Below are 14358 nucleotides of genomic sequence, written 5' to 3'. Positions count from 1 at the left end.
AGTAAACACCTGCAGGGTCCGAAGACTCCTCATACCCCATGATAAATTCTGTGATGGGTGTCGGTTTCAAATGAGGTCACCTTTTGGGGGATTCCAATTATACTGGTACTTTACAGACTCTGACAAAAAAGCGCTCTTCCCGTTTCGAGTCCCACCAAACCCTACAGCAGTTTACTACCACCTATGGGGAATTGCGGTGTTCAGGAGGAATCATGTAACTGGGTCCACTGTGAAAATGAGAAATTTTGGGGCTCATGTAATGTTATCATTAGAACAAAAGGAATTTTTTTTTTTTTTTTTTTTTTTATGGCCAACATTAAAAAAAAAAAAAAAAAAAAAAAAAAATCTGTAAAATGATCACTATACCCCATATTAATGTCTTGGAGGGGTAAAGTTTTGGAACTTGAATGTGTTTTGTTTTTTTTTTTTTTTTTTTTTTTTTTGTAGATTGTGAGCCCCATATAGGGGAAAAAAAAAAATGTACATTGTGAATCCCTATCAGTAAGTCTTTGTAGAATGGGAGGAAATCCACACACGGGGAGAACATACAAACTCCTTGCAGCTGTTGTTCCTGGCGGGATTCAAACCCAGGACTGCAAGGCTTTAGTGCTAACCACTGAGGCACCGTGTTGCCCCCTTGAATGGTGATTCTGGGAGTGGAGAGGGGTCTCGTAAGTCACACAGCGGGCAGACTTCTTCTCAGGGAAAGCTGTGGCCAAATGGATCCTGGTCATCCACCAATTTTGCCTCCATCTTGCAGCTGGCCATGTTCACAACCATGTCCAAGAACCCAATTGTTTTATTCTCCACCCTGTCCTCGGTTGATCAGGTACAACTTTAATGTCCATCTTTATGATCTTGTCTGCCACAATGACTACCGGCATTGTCTCCAAACAACTCCTCCTCATCCTCCTGTGCGGCTCCTATACAGCCCAAGACGGAGTGCAAGATGTGAAAGCTGTTCTTCCGTGTGGCATCACTTGGTAGATATTGGGGGATGACATTATTGGTGTCGCTGGTGTCTGTACTCTCAATGGATGGGGTCTAAGTAGCTGCCACTGCCTGAGCTTAAAAACAATACATTTTTGATTGATTTTCCCACTTCTTGTACAGATACAATGAAAGATTATGTATGATAATCTGTTTTCCCTTAGCCCAAACAGCAGCACAAGGCACCAGTTGTGCTGCTGTTGGGCGTAGGGGGAAAGTGGAATCCCAATAGGTTGTAATGTTGCGTATTATATGCTGTAAAGCTTGGCCTCTCTTTCCAAATAAGTTGTATTCAGTTTTAGCCTTTTACTTTCTCCCTGCTGATGTCAACTGCAAGAGTTGACAACTACAGGGAGAAAGAGATTGAGAGATTGCTAAAATGACTTGAATATCTGACGTATACAGGTAATGGTACACTATGTGCAGAGGAGAACTGCTACCTACTAAATTCCTGTGATCTCAGCAGCTTCCACTTACAGATGTATGTATGCGTGTGGTGACACCGGCCTGTATGGCACAAGACTTGAATCCGTATCTATCTCATACAGTCTGGGTTTAACTAAAGGAAATCATTCGCAGAGATTTACTAAGCTACACGCACCATAATTCTGGCTTATTTTGTGCCAAAAAAAACCCTTACCCTACAAGGTAACCACCACATTTGTGTTCTTAGCACTTATAGAAAAACATTACAAAAAAAGTCATGACCAAAGATGGATGACCCTCCCGGGATTTGTTTCAGGTCGAAAAAGTTTGGCTAGAACTCTGGGGTCTCTTCACCGCTGGGACCTGTGGTTGAGCCTCGGTGGAGACAGGGGCACCTGCTAGAGTGACCAGAGACTGAGCTTATGCCAAAGCATTGTGGTCCTACACTTACCTGTTCGTCTGTGACTATAGCCATTAAGCAGTAACCACCAAGCTGTGTACCTATTAGAGGTTGAAACTGCTTGGCTCTGTTACCATTGACTACAACCACCAAGTTGTGTCCCTAAGCTATGTACCCAGTTGAGACTGTAGCCAGCAGGCTAAATGCCCCTCCTATAACCAGTAGACTTTGAGACCCAGTTGGGGTCCGGTTCACTATGAACTGTGCTGTGGCCCCCTATAATACTACACCATCCTCAACTGGGATTCTGTGCTAAGGTCAATGGTCAAACCAACCTTTTGCAACATATCCTCTACATAGAGAAGGTCGCTCCTTGTAACCTATCTCCTGACTGTATATAGATGATTTACTAATTCCATTTGTTTTGCAATACCGAACATCTTCACAAAGTATGCTGGTTTCTTATTTCTGGTATAATAAGTTACAGGAAATTTTGCCCTGATGAACCATGACCTAATGTTATGCATCCTTCACATGTATAACAAGGATAGGACCAAGCTGCAGATCTTCCTCCGGAGCGGAGACCCCACGCTGCTTATAAAGAACAGGGCAGAGCCTAGACCCGGACAGTATAGCACCAGAAGAATGGCAGGAGGCAGGGAATGTCTTATACCCGTCCTCCTCCTTGTGTTACATGTTCTCTGTCCACAAGGAGTCAAGATCCTGACCATATGTTTCATGGGTGAGTTGCTGCACTTTGCTTTGGTTTCTTTGCATACTTATGACTTTGTACAGAATTCCTTATAATAGTTCCTTTTCACTATATGTTTCAGAAATATAATTTTAGGGCAAGGTGTCATCAAGTTATTTCAATGCAAATACAACTTTTTAATTTGCTCCTCCAAGGCACATTTCATGTCCACGTCCATCATACTCCCCCTTTCCCATCCAACTATTTCGTGTAGTCTCAGCGGCTACAAATGACTGAAAAATGTATTGTATAGCTTGTTTTATACCATGATCCAAAGACCTTCACCAGTCTATATGTATCTTGTCACAATCTTTCCGTGTACGCTGTATGCTACAAACTAAAATCAAATAACTCAAACTGTGTCAAATCGATGTAAAGTCACGTGTTCCACCGGAATACTAACTTGACCTCCTAATGGTTGTGTATCTATATCTGTCTTGTATACTAGGTGAAACTGTTCATATGTTGGACCTTTTACCATTTTGAAAGCCTTTAGGTCCACTGTTAAGTCCCAAATCCACTGAGAAGGTTTGCTGGCCACTCATTAGGATGTTGAACTGCATAGGCAAGAGTAACTACCAGGGGAGGGACCGGCAATAGCCAGGTACCAGCCTGGTACTAACCTGGGATCACCCCTGAACAACCTCTAGCAGAATAGATATATAATAGTGATGGGTCTAGGAGACTTCTATAGGCTCTCGGCTGTGATGGTAATAGATAGCCATCCCCGGAACGGGCTCCAGGAGTTGGAGAGCTGTGGCAAAGAAATCTGCTGTTTGTGTCTCCACCCGGTAACAGGCCACAAAGAGACCCCTGATACTCTGATCCTGCAGTTATACTCCCACTTGTAACTCACTTACATTAGGTAAGTAGTGAAGTAAGAGGACAAATGGCTGAAGAATCAGACTACAGACAGTTTTTTTGTTGTCTGTTACCTTAGAGACCTAAAGCTTTACATAGGATTGTATGCACACAATGGTGGAAGATTTTATTTCAAGACGATTTGCAAAGTGTTACATTTTTATTTCTATGCACCAGGACAGAACTAAATACACTGGTTGCAGGCGGTAGATCTACGCCAATGTCTACTAAATTCTCAAAACGATCTGTCTTCTTTTAGGTGGAAGTCATTATCTCTTAATGGATGATGTTTCACGTATTCTTCAAGACAACGGGCATGAAGTGAGGATGTTTCGACAGATTGGGAAGGGGCTTCTCCCAGGTCTGAACAGTTAATAGAATGTTGGTCAATAATATCAGGGAGCAGGGGAGACGTGGAGGGAATGGGTACTGTATAGCTATGGGAGCAATGGTGATGCCTTTGGTGCACCAAATAGATAATTAGCAAATTATGGTAAAAAAGGTAAAAAAAAAACAAATGGAGAAATCTATGAGGAATCAGAAAAAAAAAGAGTTTTATTCCCATACTCCCCGGGATAATGCTTATATTTCAGTAGGGGCTGATCTGGTGACAGGTTCCCTTTACTCATGCCCTGTTGTACTGCGGAAGGTCTAGGCAAGATGGAAACACTGTATATCATACACACAGATAGTGTTCTGTACGCGGCGCTTCTGTCACGCCCTGATCTCCGGGGAAGGGCTGGCGCTCCGTCACATCCTGGAGACTCCTGTAATAATCCATGAGAATTCTTTGACATTTGCACTGTCTATACAGATGATAGAAGAAGTATTTGTCTCCAATATGGCCGCTTCTATAAAGACAATACAGGATAATAAAAATTCTGAATGGAAAAAAAAAAGACAATACAGGAAGGAAGTGTGTGTATCCAATATGGCCGCCCCTATACAGGCAATACAGGAAGGAAGTGTGTGTCTACAATATGGCCGCCTCTATACAGACAATACAGGAAGGAAGTGTGTGTCTATAATATGGCCGCCCCTATACAGGCAATACAGGAAGGAAATGTGTGTCTACAATATGGCCGCCTCTATACAGAAAATACAGGAAGGAAGTGTGTGTATCCAATATGGCCGCCTCTATACAGACAATACAGGAAGGAAGTGTGTGTGTACAATATGGCCACCTCTATACAGAAAATACAGGAAGGAAGTGTGTGTATCCAATATGGCCGCCCCTATACAGACAATACAGGAAGGAAGTGTGTGTATCCAATATGGCCGCCTCTATACAGAAAATACAGGAAGGAAGTGTGTGTATCCAATATGGCCGCCCCTATACAGACAATACAGGAAGGAAGTGTGTGTCTACAATATGGCCGCCTCTATACAGAAAATACAGGAAGGAAGTGTGTGTATCCAATATGGCCGCCTCTATACAGACAATACAGGAAGGAAGTGTGTGTGTACAATATGGCCACCTCTATACAGAAAATACAGGAAGGAAGTGTGTGTATCCAATATGGCCGCCCCTATACAGACAATACAGGAAGGAAGTGTGTGTATCCAATATGGCCGCCTCTATACAGAAAATACAGGAAGGAAGTGTGTGTATCCAATATGGCCGCCCCTATACAGACAATACAGGAAGGAAGTGTGTGTCTACAATATGGCCGCCTCTATACAGAAAATACAGGAAGGAAGTGTGTGTATCCAATATGGCCGCCTCTATACAGACAATACAGGAAGGAAGTGTGTGTGTACAATATGGCCACCTCTATACAGAAAATACAGGAAGGAAGTGTGTGTATCCAATATGGCCGCCCCTATACAGACAATACAGGAAGGAAGTGTGTGTATCCAATATGGCCGCCTCTATACAGAAAATACAGGAAGGAAGTGTGTGTATCCAATATGGCCGCCCCTATACAGACAATACAGGAAGGAAGTGTGTGTCTACATCACTTACATTGCACCTGTAGCTTCTTGAACATTACAGGAGAAAAGCAGGGGAGTGAGGAGAGGTGAGTATCAGTGATTTTCTTATGTTAAACTTTGGGGCGACATTAGACTGGGGAGAGATAAACGCGACATTAAACTTGAGGCAGATGAAGAGGTGACATTAAATTGGTGGCAGATGAAGGGTGGCACTACAACTGGGGGTAGATGGAGGGTGACATTACACTGGGGTAACATGAAGAGGACATTAAACTGTTGGGGTAGCTGGAGGGGGACATGTCTGCCTCCAGTTGCTCTCAGTTTAATGTCCTCCTCTGTTTACCAAAGTTTATACTGGAGCACGAGGAGAGAGAGTTCATATTTTGGGGCAATTGGAAGGGAACATTATAATGTGGGGCATACAATGTTAGGGTGACTGCAGGAGAATTATAATGTGTAGGGGCACAAAGAAAAATGGTGATAAGGGGGGAATCAATGTAGAAATCAGTGGAACAAAATTTGCTAAAATTCCACAAATGATGAGACATTCCCTTTAACACGTACCTGATCTGTATTTCCCGCAGGCTACGAGCTGCCATCTTCCCCTTATGCAGTGACCTCTTATACCATGGATAAGGAATATCTGAAAGACAATGAAGAGTTTTTCAAGAAGTGGCAGGAGGAAATGTTCTCGGGCAGGTAAGTTACTGGACTATACAGGATATATATGATAGTGATAGCTTCAAGCAGGGGCGAGACAAGCTTTTCTTGTACCCATGGTCTTGGTTTAAGAATGCCTACAGCTCCAAAACAAACCAATATGTTTCCATGGTAACAGACTACAAACTCTGAAAGAATGTTACTATTAAATCTTTGACTGCCCGAGACCACCAAGATATTATTTTTATTCCCTTCACTGCCCTAGTCCATCGATGACCTTACCTATTCACTGCCCTAGTCCATCAATGACTTTACCAATTCACTGCCCTAGTCCATCAAGGACCTTACCCATTCACTGCCCTAGTCCACCAAGGACCATACCTATTCACTGCCCTAGTCCACCAAGGACCATACCTATTCACTGCCCTAGTCCACCAAGGACCTTACCCATTCACTGCCCTAGTCCATCAATAACCTTACCCATTCACTTCCCTAGTCCACCAAGGACCTTACCCATTCACTGCCCTAGTCCACCAAGGACCATACCTATTCACTGCCCTAGACCATCAGTGACCTTACCCATTCATTGCCCTAGTCCATCAATGACCTTACCCATTCACTGCCCTAGTCCATCAATGACCTTACCCATTCACTTCCCTAGTCCACTAATGACCTTACCCATTCACTGCCCTAGTCCACCAAGGACCTTACCCATTCACTTCCCTAGTCCACTAATGGCCTTACCCATTCACTGCCCTAGTCCATTAATGACCTTAATCATTCATTGCCCTAGTCCATCAATGACCTTACTCATTCATTGCCCTAGTCCATCAATGACCTTACCCATTCACTGCCCTAGTCCATCAATGACCTTACCCATTCACTTAACCAGTCCACTAATGACCTTACCCATTCACTGCCCTAGTCCACCAATGACCTTACCCATTCACTTCCCTAGTCCACTAATGGCCTTACCCATTCACTGCCCTAGTCCATCAGTGACCATACCCATTCACTGCCCTATTCCACCAAGGACCTTACCCATTCACTGCCCTAGTCCACCAAGGACCTTACCCATTCACTGCCCTAGTCCACCAAGGACCTTACCCATTCACTGCCCTAGTCCACCAAGGACCATACCTATTCACTGCCCTAGACCATCAGTGACCTTACCCATTCATTGCCCTAGTCCATCAATGACCTTACCCATTCACTGCCCTAGTCCATCAATGACCTTACCCATTCACTTCCCTAGTCCACTAATGACCTTACCCATTCACTGCCCTAGTCCACCAAGGACCTTACCTATTCACTGCCCTAGTCCACCAATGACCTTACCCATTCACTTCCCTAGTCCACTAATGACCTTACCCATTCACTGCCCTAGTCCATCAGTGACCATACCCATTCACTGCCCTATTCCACCAAGGACCTTACCCATTCACTGCCCTAGTCCACCAAGGACCTTACCCATTCACTGCCCTAGTCCATCAAGGACTTTACCCATTCACTGCCCTAGTCCATTAATGACCTTACCCATTCACTGCCCTAGTCCACCAAAGGACCTTACCTATTCACTGCCCTAGTCCATCAAGGACCTTTCCCATTCACTGCCCTAGTCCATCAAGGACCTTACCCATTCACTGTCCTAGTCCACCAAGGACCTTACCCATTCACTGCCCTAGTCCACCAAGGACCTTACCCATTCACTGCCCTAGTCCATCAAGGACTTTACCCATTCACTGCCCTAGTCCATTAATGACCTTACCCATTCACTGCCCTAGTCCACCAAAGGACCTTACCTATTCACTGCCCTAGTCCATCAAGGACCTTTCCCATTCACTGCCCTAGTCCACCAAGGACCTTACCCATTCACTGCCCTAGTCCATCAAGGACTTTACCCATTCACTGCCCTAGTCCATTAATGACCTTACCCATTCACTGCCCTAGTCCACCAAAGGACCTTACCTATTCACTGCCCTAGTCCATCAAGGACCATACCTATTCACTGCCCTAGACCATCAGTGACCTTACCCATTCATTGCCCTAGTCCATCAATGACCTTACCCATTCACTGCCCTAGTCCATCAATGACCTTACCCATTCACTTCCCTAGTCCACTAATGACCTTACCCATTCACTGCCCTAGTCCACCAAGGACCTTACCCATTCACTGCCCTAGTCCACCAAGGACCATACCTATTCACTGCCCTAGACCATCAGTGACCTTACCCATTCATTGCCCTAGTCCATCAATGACCTTACCCATTCACTGCCCTAGTCCATCAATGACCTTACCCATTCACTTCCCTAGTCCACTAATGACCTTACCCATTCACTGCCCTAGTCCACCAAGGACCTTACCTATTCACTGCCCTAGTCCATTAATGACCTTAATCATTCATTGCCCTAGTCCATCAATGACCTTACTCATTCATTGCCCTAGTCCATCAACGACCTTACCCATTCACTGCCCTAGTCCATCAATGATTTTACCCATTCACTTCCCTAGTCCACTAATGACCTTACCCATTCACTGCCCTAGTCCACCAATGACCTTACCCATTCACTTCCCTAGTCCACTAATGACCTTACCCATTCACTGCCCTAGTCCATCAGTGACCATACCCATTCACTGCCCTATTCCACCAAGGACCTTACCCATTCACTGCCCTAGTCCACCAAGGACCTTACCCATTCACTGCCCTAGTCCATCAAGGACTTTACCCATTCACTGCCCTAGTCCATTAATGACCTTACCCATTCACTGCCCTAGTCCACCAAAGGACCTTACCTATTCACTGCCCTAGTCCATCAAGGACCTTTCCCATTCACTGCCCTAGTCCATCAAGGACCTTACCCATTCACTGTCCTAGTCCACCAAGGACCTTACCCATTCACTGCCCTAGTCCACCAAGGACCTTACCCATTCACTGCCCTAGTCCATCAAGGACTTTACCCATTCACTGCCCTAGTCCATTAATGACCTTACCCATTCACTGCCCTAGTCCACCAAAGGACCTTACCTATTCACTGCCCTAGTCCATCAAGGACCTTTCCCATTCACTGCCCTAGTCCACCAAGGACCTTACCCATTCACTGCCCTAGTCCATCAAGGATCTTACCCATTCCCTGCCCTTGACCACCAGGGATGCTGAGGCAATCCAAACTGATAAAATTCCTTCATTCCTTCCATTAGAGCTGGGATTCAGATTTTCCTCGATGTGATGGATGTCTTTGAGAAGGAGTGCCAAGTCCATATGAACCAAACAGATATTTTGGACTTTCTGAAGCAAGAAAAATATGACATTGCCATAATAAATACATTTAACCCCTGCACCTTTTTTATATGTAAAAAGTTGGGCCTTCCATATATCGCCATCTCTTCTGGAGGCTTTTTCAGTTCTTTTGCCATTGGATTACCGAACCCTCCGTCCTACGTGCCGGCATTCCCTTCACATCTCACTGACCAAATGAGTTTCCTTGAGCGCTTAAAAAACACTTACATGTATTTTGGACCATACATGGTGGAGAGAACTCAGGAAGCCATGTTCAAAAACATCCTTGAACGCCATTTCCCTGACTCTAGACCGACATTACATGACTTCTATCAAGAAGCAGAGCTTTGGATATTCAATACGGACTTTAGCATTGAATTTGCACGTCCTCTCCTTCCTAATGTTCAATGTATTGGTGGATTGCGGGCAAAGCCGGCAAATCCGGTGTCACAGGTGAGTACAAAAATATGATTTAACCAATAAAGCACAATAAGGTCAGCTCTGTCCAACGGGCTTGAAGTTCACGGCTGTACCAAATGGAACTAGGTAATGCTCAAGAATTTAATAAAAAGTAATGGGAACCATCAACATCGATGTAATATTTATCTACAGGGTAATGCAAGCTTCTAGACATCTGCTTATATACATCTTAGGATCTGTATCTCAGCATTGGGAGTCAAGTTTTTACATCTAGAATTAAAGAATGAGCCCTCTGTGTCCTTTATAAGTCTCACTAGCTCTCACTTTCTCTATACTATTATCAGCTACAAGATCTAATAACATTAGATGTGTTAGGATTAGATACACAACTCAGCACACAGTATCACACATCGGAGGATTAGATACACAGCTCAGCACACAGTATCACACATCGGAGGATTAGATACACAGCTCAGCACAGTATCACACATCGGAGGATTAGATACACAGCTCAGCACACAGTATCACACATCAGAGGATTAGATACACATCTCAGCACACAGTATCACATGACAGAGGATTAGATACACAGCTCAGCACACAGTATAACACATCAGAGGATTAGATACATAGCTCAGCACACAGTATAACACATCGGAGGATTAGATACACAGCTCAGCACACAGTATCACACATCAGAGGATTAGATACACATCTCAGCACACAGTATCACACGACAGAGGATTAGATACACAGCTCAGCACACAGTATAACACATCAGAGGATTAGATACATAGCTCAGCACACAGTATAACACATCAGAGGATTAGATACACAGCTCAGCACATCATATCACACATCAGAGAATTAGATACATAGCTCAGCACACTTTATCACACATCAGAGGATTAGATACATAGATCAGCACACCGTATCACACATCAGAGGATTAGAGACATAGCTCAGCACACCGTATCACACATCAGAGGATTAGATACATAGCTCAGCACACAGTATCACACATCAGAGGATTAGATACACAGCTCAGCACACATCAGAGGATTAGATACATAGCTTAGCACACAGTATCACACATCAGAGTTTTACTCCAGGTTTCCATAGCAACGCTGCGATTTTTCTTCACTGCTGTAGGTCAGCTTTACAGGGGCAGGGCACTGGAGATGACACTCTTACACAAGGTCACATACACACAGCTTTACTCCAGGTTTCCAACCAACCTATTCTTATGGGGCCACTACACAAACAAAATGAAATATAGTCATGCAAAGCCAGGTCCTCCTGCTATACATATATATATATATATATATATATATATATATATATATGGTGAAAGGAGCCGTTTTCTCCGATAAGATATATTAGAAAAAGTTTTGCATTCACTTGTAATATTGATTTATGGAAAGTTTGTTTAAATGTCTCAAATCATTAAAATAACTCTGCCATTGTTGTGGTCATGTGTTCGAGGTGCCAAAGTTTGACCAATGACATAGCAGACTGCTGACAACACGATCTGTATATTCTATCCTTCTGACTACTGACTAATATCCACTTCTCCCTCCCATGTCTAGGATATAGAAGACTTTATAGCTGAGTCCGGAGAGTTCGGCTTTATAGTGGTGTCTCTCGGCTCTATGATATCCTCAATAGGGAAAAAAGATCTTTTGATGGAGATGAATTCTGCATTCGCTAATATCCCGCAGAAGGTGATCTGGAGATATAAGACATCACAATGGCCGGAAGATGTGAAACTAGCCCCAAATGTCAGACTCATGGACTGGGTGAAACAGAATGATCTACTAGGTAAGAAGCAAATGCTGTCCTTGTTGCTATATTAGTGTATAATATACGAATACATATCGCTCTATAATCTCCGTAGACCTGGGGCTTCTCAACCGGGGTCTCATTGACCAGGTCCGGGTGAGCTTCGAGCCGTGTGCACTACTTGTTGTCACCTGGTGGATCTTGTGTTATCTGGCCCAATTTTTTTAATAGAGGTTTTATCCCTCATTGTAACCCAGCCCATTGATGATAATAAGATACCTGCTGTATCAGCCCCCTAGCTGAAAAGTGATCTTTATATAAAAGGAAGTGTCGGCCTAGGCTTTTAAAGGTAAAGATGAAGTCAACTTATGTGAAGGGACATGCAATGTAACCGAGTCTAGTCCTATAAACCATCACAGCTGTAATACATACTGTTAGATGACAATTGGTGACTACTTCCTGTGCCATAGGAATGAATTTAGAGTTGTTGTCAGACTAGTCAAACACAAAAGCTGGTCACATAGCTCTGACTTGTAACAAACATGACGACTCTCCATCCCCCTCCGTTCTGTTGCACTAGCCTTTCTGTTGGCCACTTCCATGACCAGAGACGCCGCTAACCACTATTGTATTCTGTTACAGGACATCCAAAGATCCGTCTCCTGGTGACCCATGGTGGATTGAACAGCCTGACAGAGGCCGTGTACCATGGTGTCCCTGCTTTAGGAATTCCACTTTTTGGAGATCATTTTGGCAATTTGGCTCGAATTAAAGCAAAATTTATGGGGGAATATATTCCACCGAATGAGATCAAGTCTGAGAACTTTGCAGATGCGATTCGAAATATTGTAGGAAACAAAAGGTTAGTCTAGATGATTTACCCTAAGGGAGATGAGTGAAGGGTCTGGAACCCACAAAACCCTCATACAGGCACCATGTTACATAGTAACATCCCAGATACATGTAATGACTTTCTTTCTTCCCACAGCTACAAGACGTCAGCAATGAAGCAGAGGGCCATCCTGCGCTCTCGTCCATTCCCTCCCGACAAGCAGTTAGTGGGATGGGTGGAGCACATCATCCAGTCCGGTGGAGGCGGCCATCTTAAGCCCTATTCTTACCAACAGCCCTGGTATCAGCAGTATCTACTGGATGTCATTTTATTCATCTCGGCCTGTTTGGCTGTGATCATCTACTTCATCGTGAAAGTTATCAGACTTCTTATCTACCTCATGTCCTCCAACAGGAAACAGAAACAGAACTAATATTTTTGTAATCTGCATCTCCGTTGGATGTAAACGTTTTGTAAGATTTTGGAGTTTAGTTTATAAAATAAAGAAAATTATGTACTTGATATAAGATATTTCTTGATTATTTCTCTTCCATCATTACTCCTTTGGTACATGTAACCATGCCCATATGAGATTAAACTCTACATGAAAGAGGACCCTGCCCATAAGAGCTTATACTCTACAGGAGAGAGGACCCTGCCCATAAGAGCTTACACTGTACAGGAGAGAGGACCCTGCCCATAAGAGCTTATAATCTGCAGGAGAGAGGACCCTGCCCATAAGAGCTTACACTGTACAGGAGAGAGGATCCTGCCCATAAGAGCTTACACTCTACAGGAGAGAGGACCCTGCCCATAAGAGCTTATACTGTACAGGAGAGAGGACCCTGCCCATAAGAGCTTACACTGTACAGGAGAGAGGACCCTGCCCATAAGAGCTTACACTGTACAGGAGAGAGGACCCTGCCCATAAGAGCTTACACTCTACAGGAGAGAGGACCCTGCCCATGCCCATAAGAGCTTACACTCTACAGGAGAGAGGACCCTGCCCATAAGAGCTTACACTCTACAGGAGAGAGGACCCTGCCCATAAGAGCTTACACTGTACAGGAGAGAGGACTCTGCCCATAAGAGCTTATACTCTATAAAATATAGTGTAGAACACTGTCAGGGCGCCTAGGAACCTATCTATAAAACATAGTGTATAATACTGTCAGGACTCATAGGAACCTATGTATAAAACATAGTGTATAACACTGTCATGGCTCCTAGGAACCTATCTATAATACATAGTGTATAACACTGTCAGGGCTACTAGGAACCTATCTATAAATATAGTGTAAAACACTGTCAGGGCTCCTAGGAACCTATCTATAATACATAGTGTATAACACTGATGAAAGAATATTTCTGGCACTCAATGGGAGTTTTTCATATATTTATTTTAAGCATCCAGAGTTATACAAGTAGACGTTTCGGTCAATTTAGACCTTCCTCAGTACAACTACAAGAAAATAAACAAGAAAATCCATACAATAGATGAAAAAAGTCCAAAGTTTAACAAAAAATTGGAAACATAACATATTATCCCCAAAAAAACCCACAGAAACATCTATGTGGTATATAAGGTAGTGACAACAAGGTATCAATGAATCCAATAAAGGTAATAGAGAGTAATGAGTACAATGCAATGATATATGGATATACGGTCGTCCATAGATGTAATCAAAGTACTGGGGGATATCCCATAATTGTATAGTACAGCATAGTAACAAAATGAAGCGACATGTGATGATACATGATAATAATACAACATAATAATACAACTGTAGACTAGAGGGTGGTGCCCAGCTTGTAAGTATATTGATGGTCTGAAAAGTAAAATGAGCGTCCTATACAATCTTACCGGATGCAGGAAGAGTGAACACATGGTGATTAGGAAAAGGTCCAGTGTAAGGAAAGGAAGTCGAGGGGGTTTAAATAGGGAAGAGGATGGCGCTAGGAAGCTGTCAGACCGGAAGTGACGTCACAATGGGTGGTGCCGCCTCCGGTCCAGGTGCATTCA

The 14358-nt window shown here is 43.6% G+C and overlaps 1 protein-coding gene across 1 annotated transcript; it reads left to right on the top strand.

The window, feature by feature from the left end:
• Positions 1-2461: 2461 nt before the first annotated feature.
• Positions 2462-12768, top strand: LOC142197634 (UDP-glucuronosyltransferase 3A1-like). Its single transcript, XM_075268105.1, has 7 exons — positions 2462-2558; positions 3688-3789; positions 5948-6062; positions 9223-9754; positions 11311-11542; positions 12146-12365; positions 12492-12768. The coding sequence occupies exons 1-7, from the start codon at positions 2462-2464 to the stop codon at positions 12766-12768; spliced, it is 1575 nt and encodes a 524-aa protein (XP_075124206.1).
• The last annotated feature ends 1590 nt before the right edge of the window (positions 12769-14358 follow it).

This window comes from Leptodactylus fuscus, chromosome 1 (genome assembly GCF_031893055.1).
Source record: "Leptodactylus fuscus isolate aLepFus1 chromosome 1, aLepFus1.hap2, whole genome shotgun sequence".
In the NCBI taxonomy this organism is placed as follows: domain Eukaryota; kingdom Metazoa; phylum Chordata; class Amphibia; order Anura; family Leptodactylidae; genus Leptodactylus; species Leptodactylus fuscus.
Note: the sequence above shows the minus strand (reverse complement) of the source record. Positions and strands in the feature narration are given on the sequence as shown.

What these genes read in the sequence shown, in the direction of transcription:
- LOC142197634 (XM_075268105.1), top strand. Translation starts at nt 2,462, where the DNA reads ATGGCAGGAGGCAGGGAATGTCTTATACCCGTCCTCCTCCTTGTGTTA. An exon ending in TGGGAAGGGGCTTCTCCCAG is followed by an intron (nt 3,790 to 5,947) that starts GTCTGAACAGTT and finishes TATTTCCCGCAG; the next exon opens with GCTACGAGCTGCCATCTTCC. An exon ending in GAGGAAATGTTCTCGGGCAG is followed by an intron (nt 6,063 to 9,222) that starts GTAAGTTACTGG and finishes TCCTTCCATTAG; the next exon opens with AGCTGGGATTCAGATTTTCC.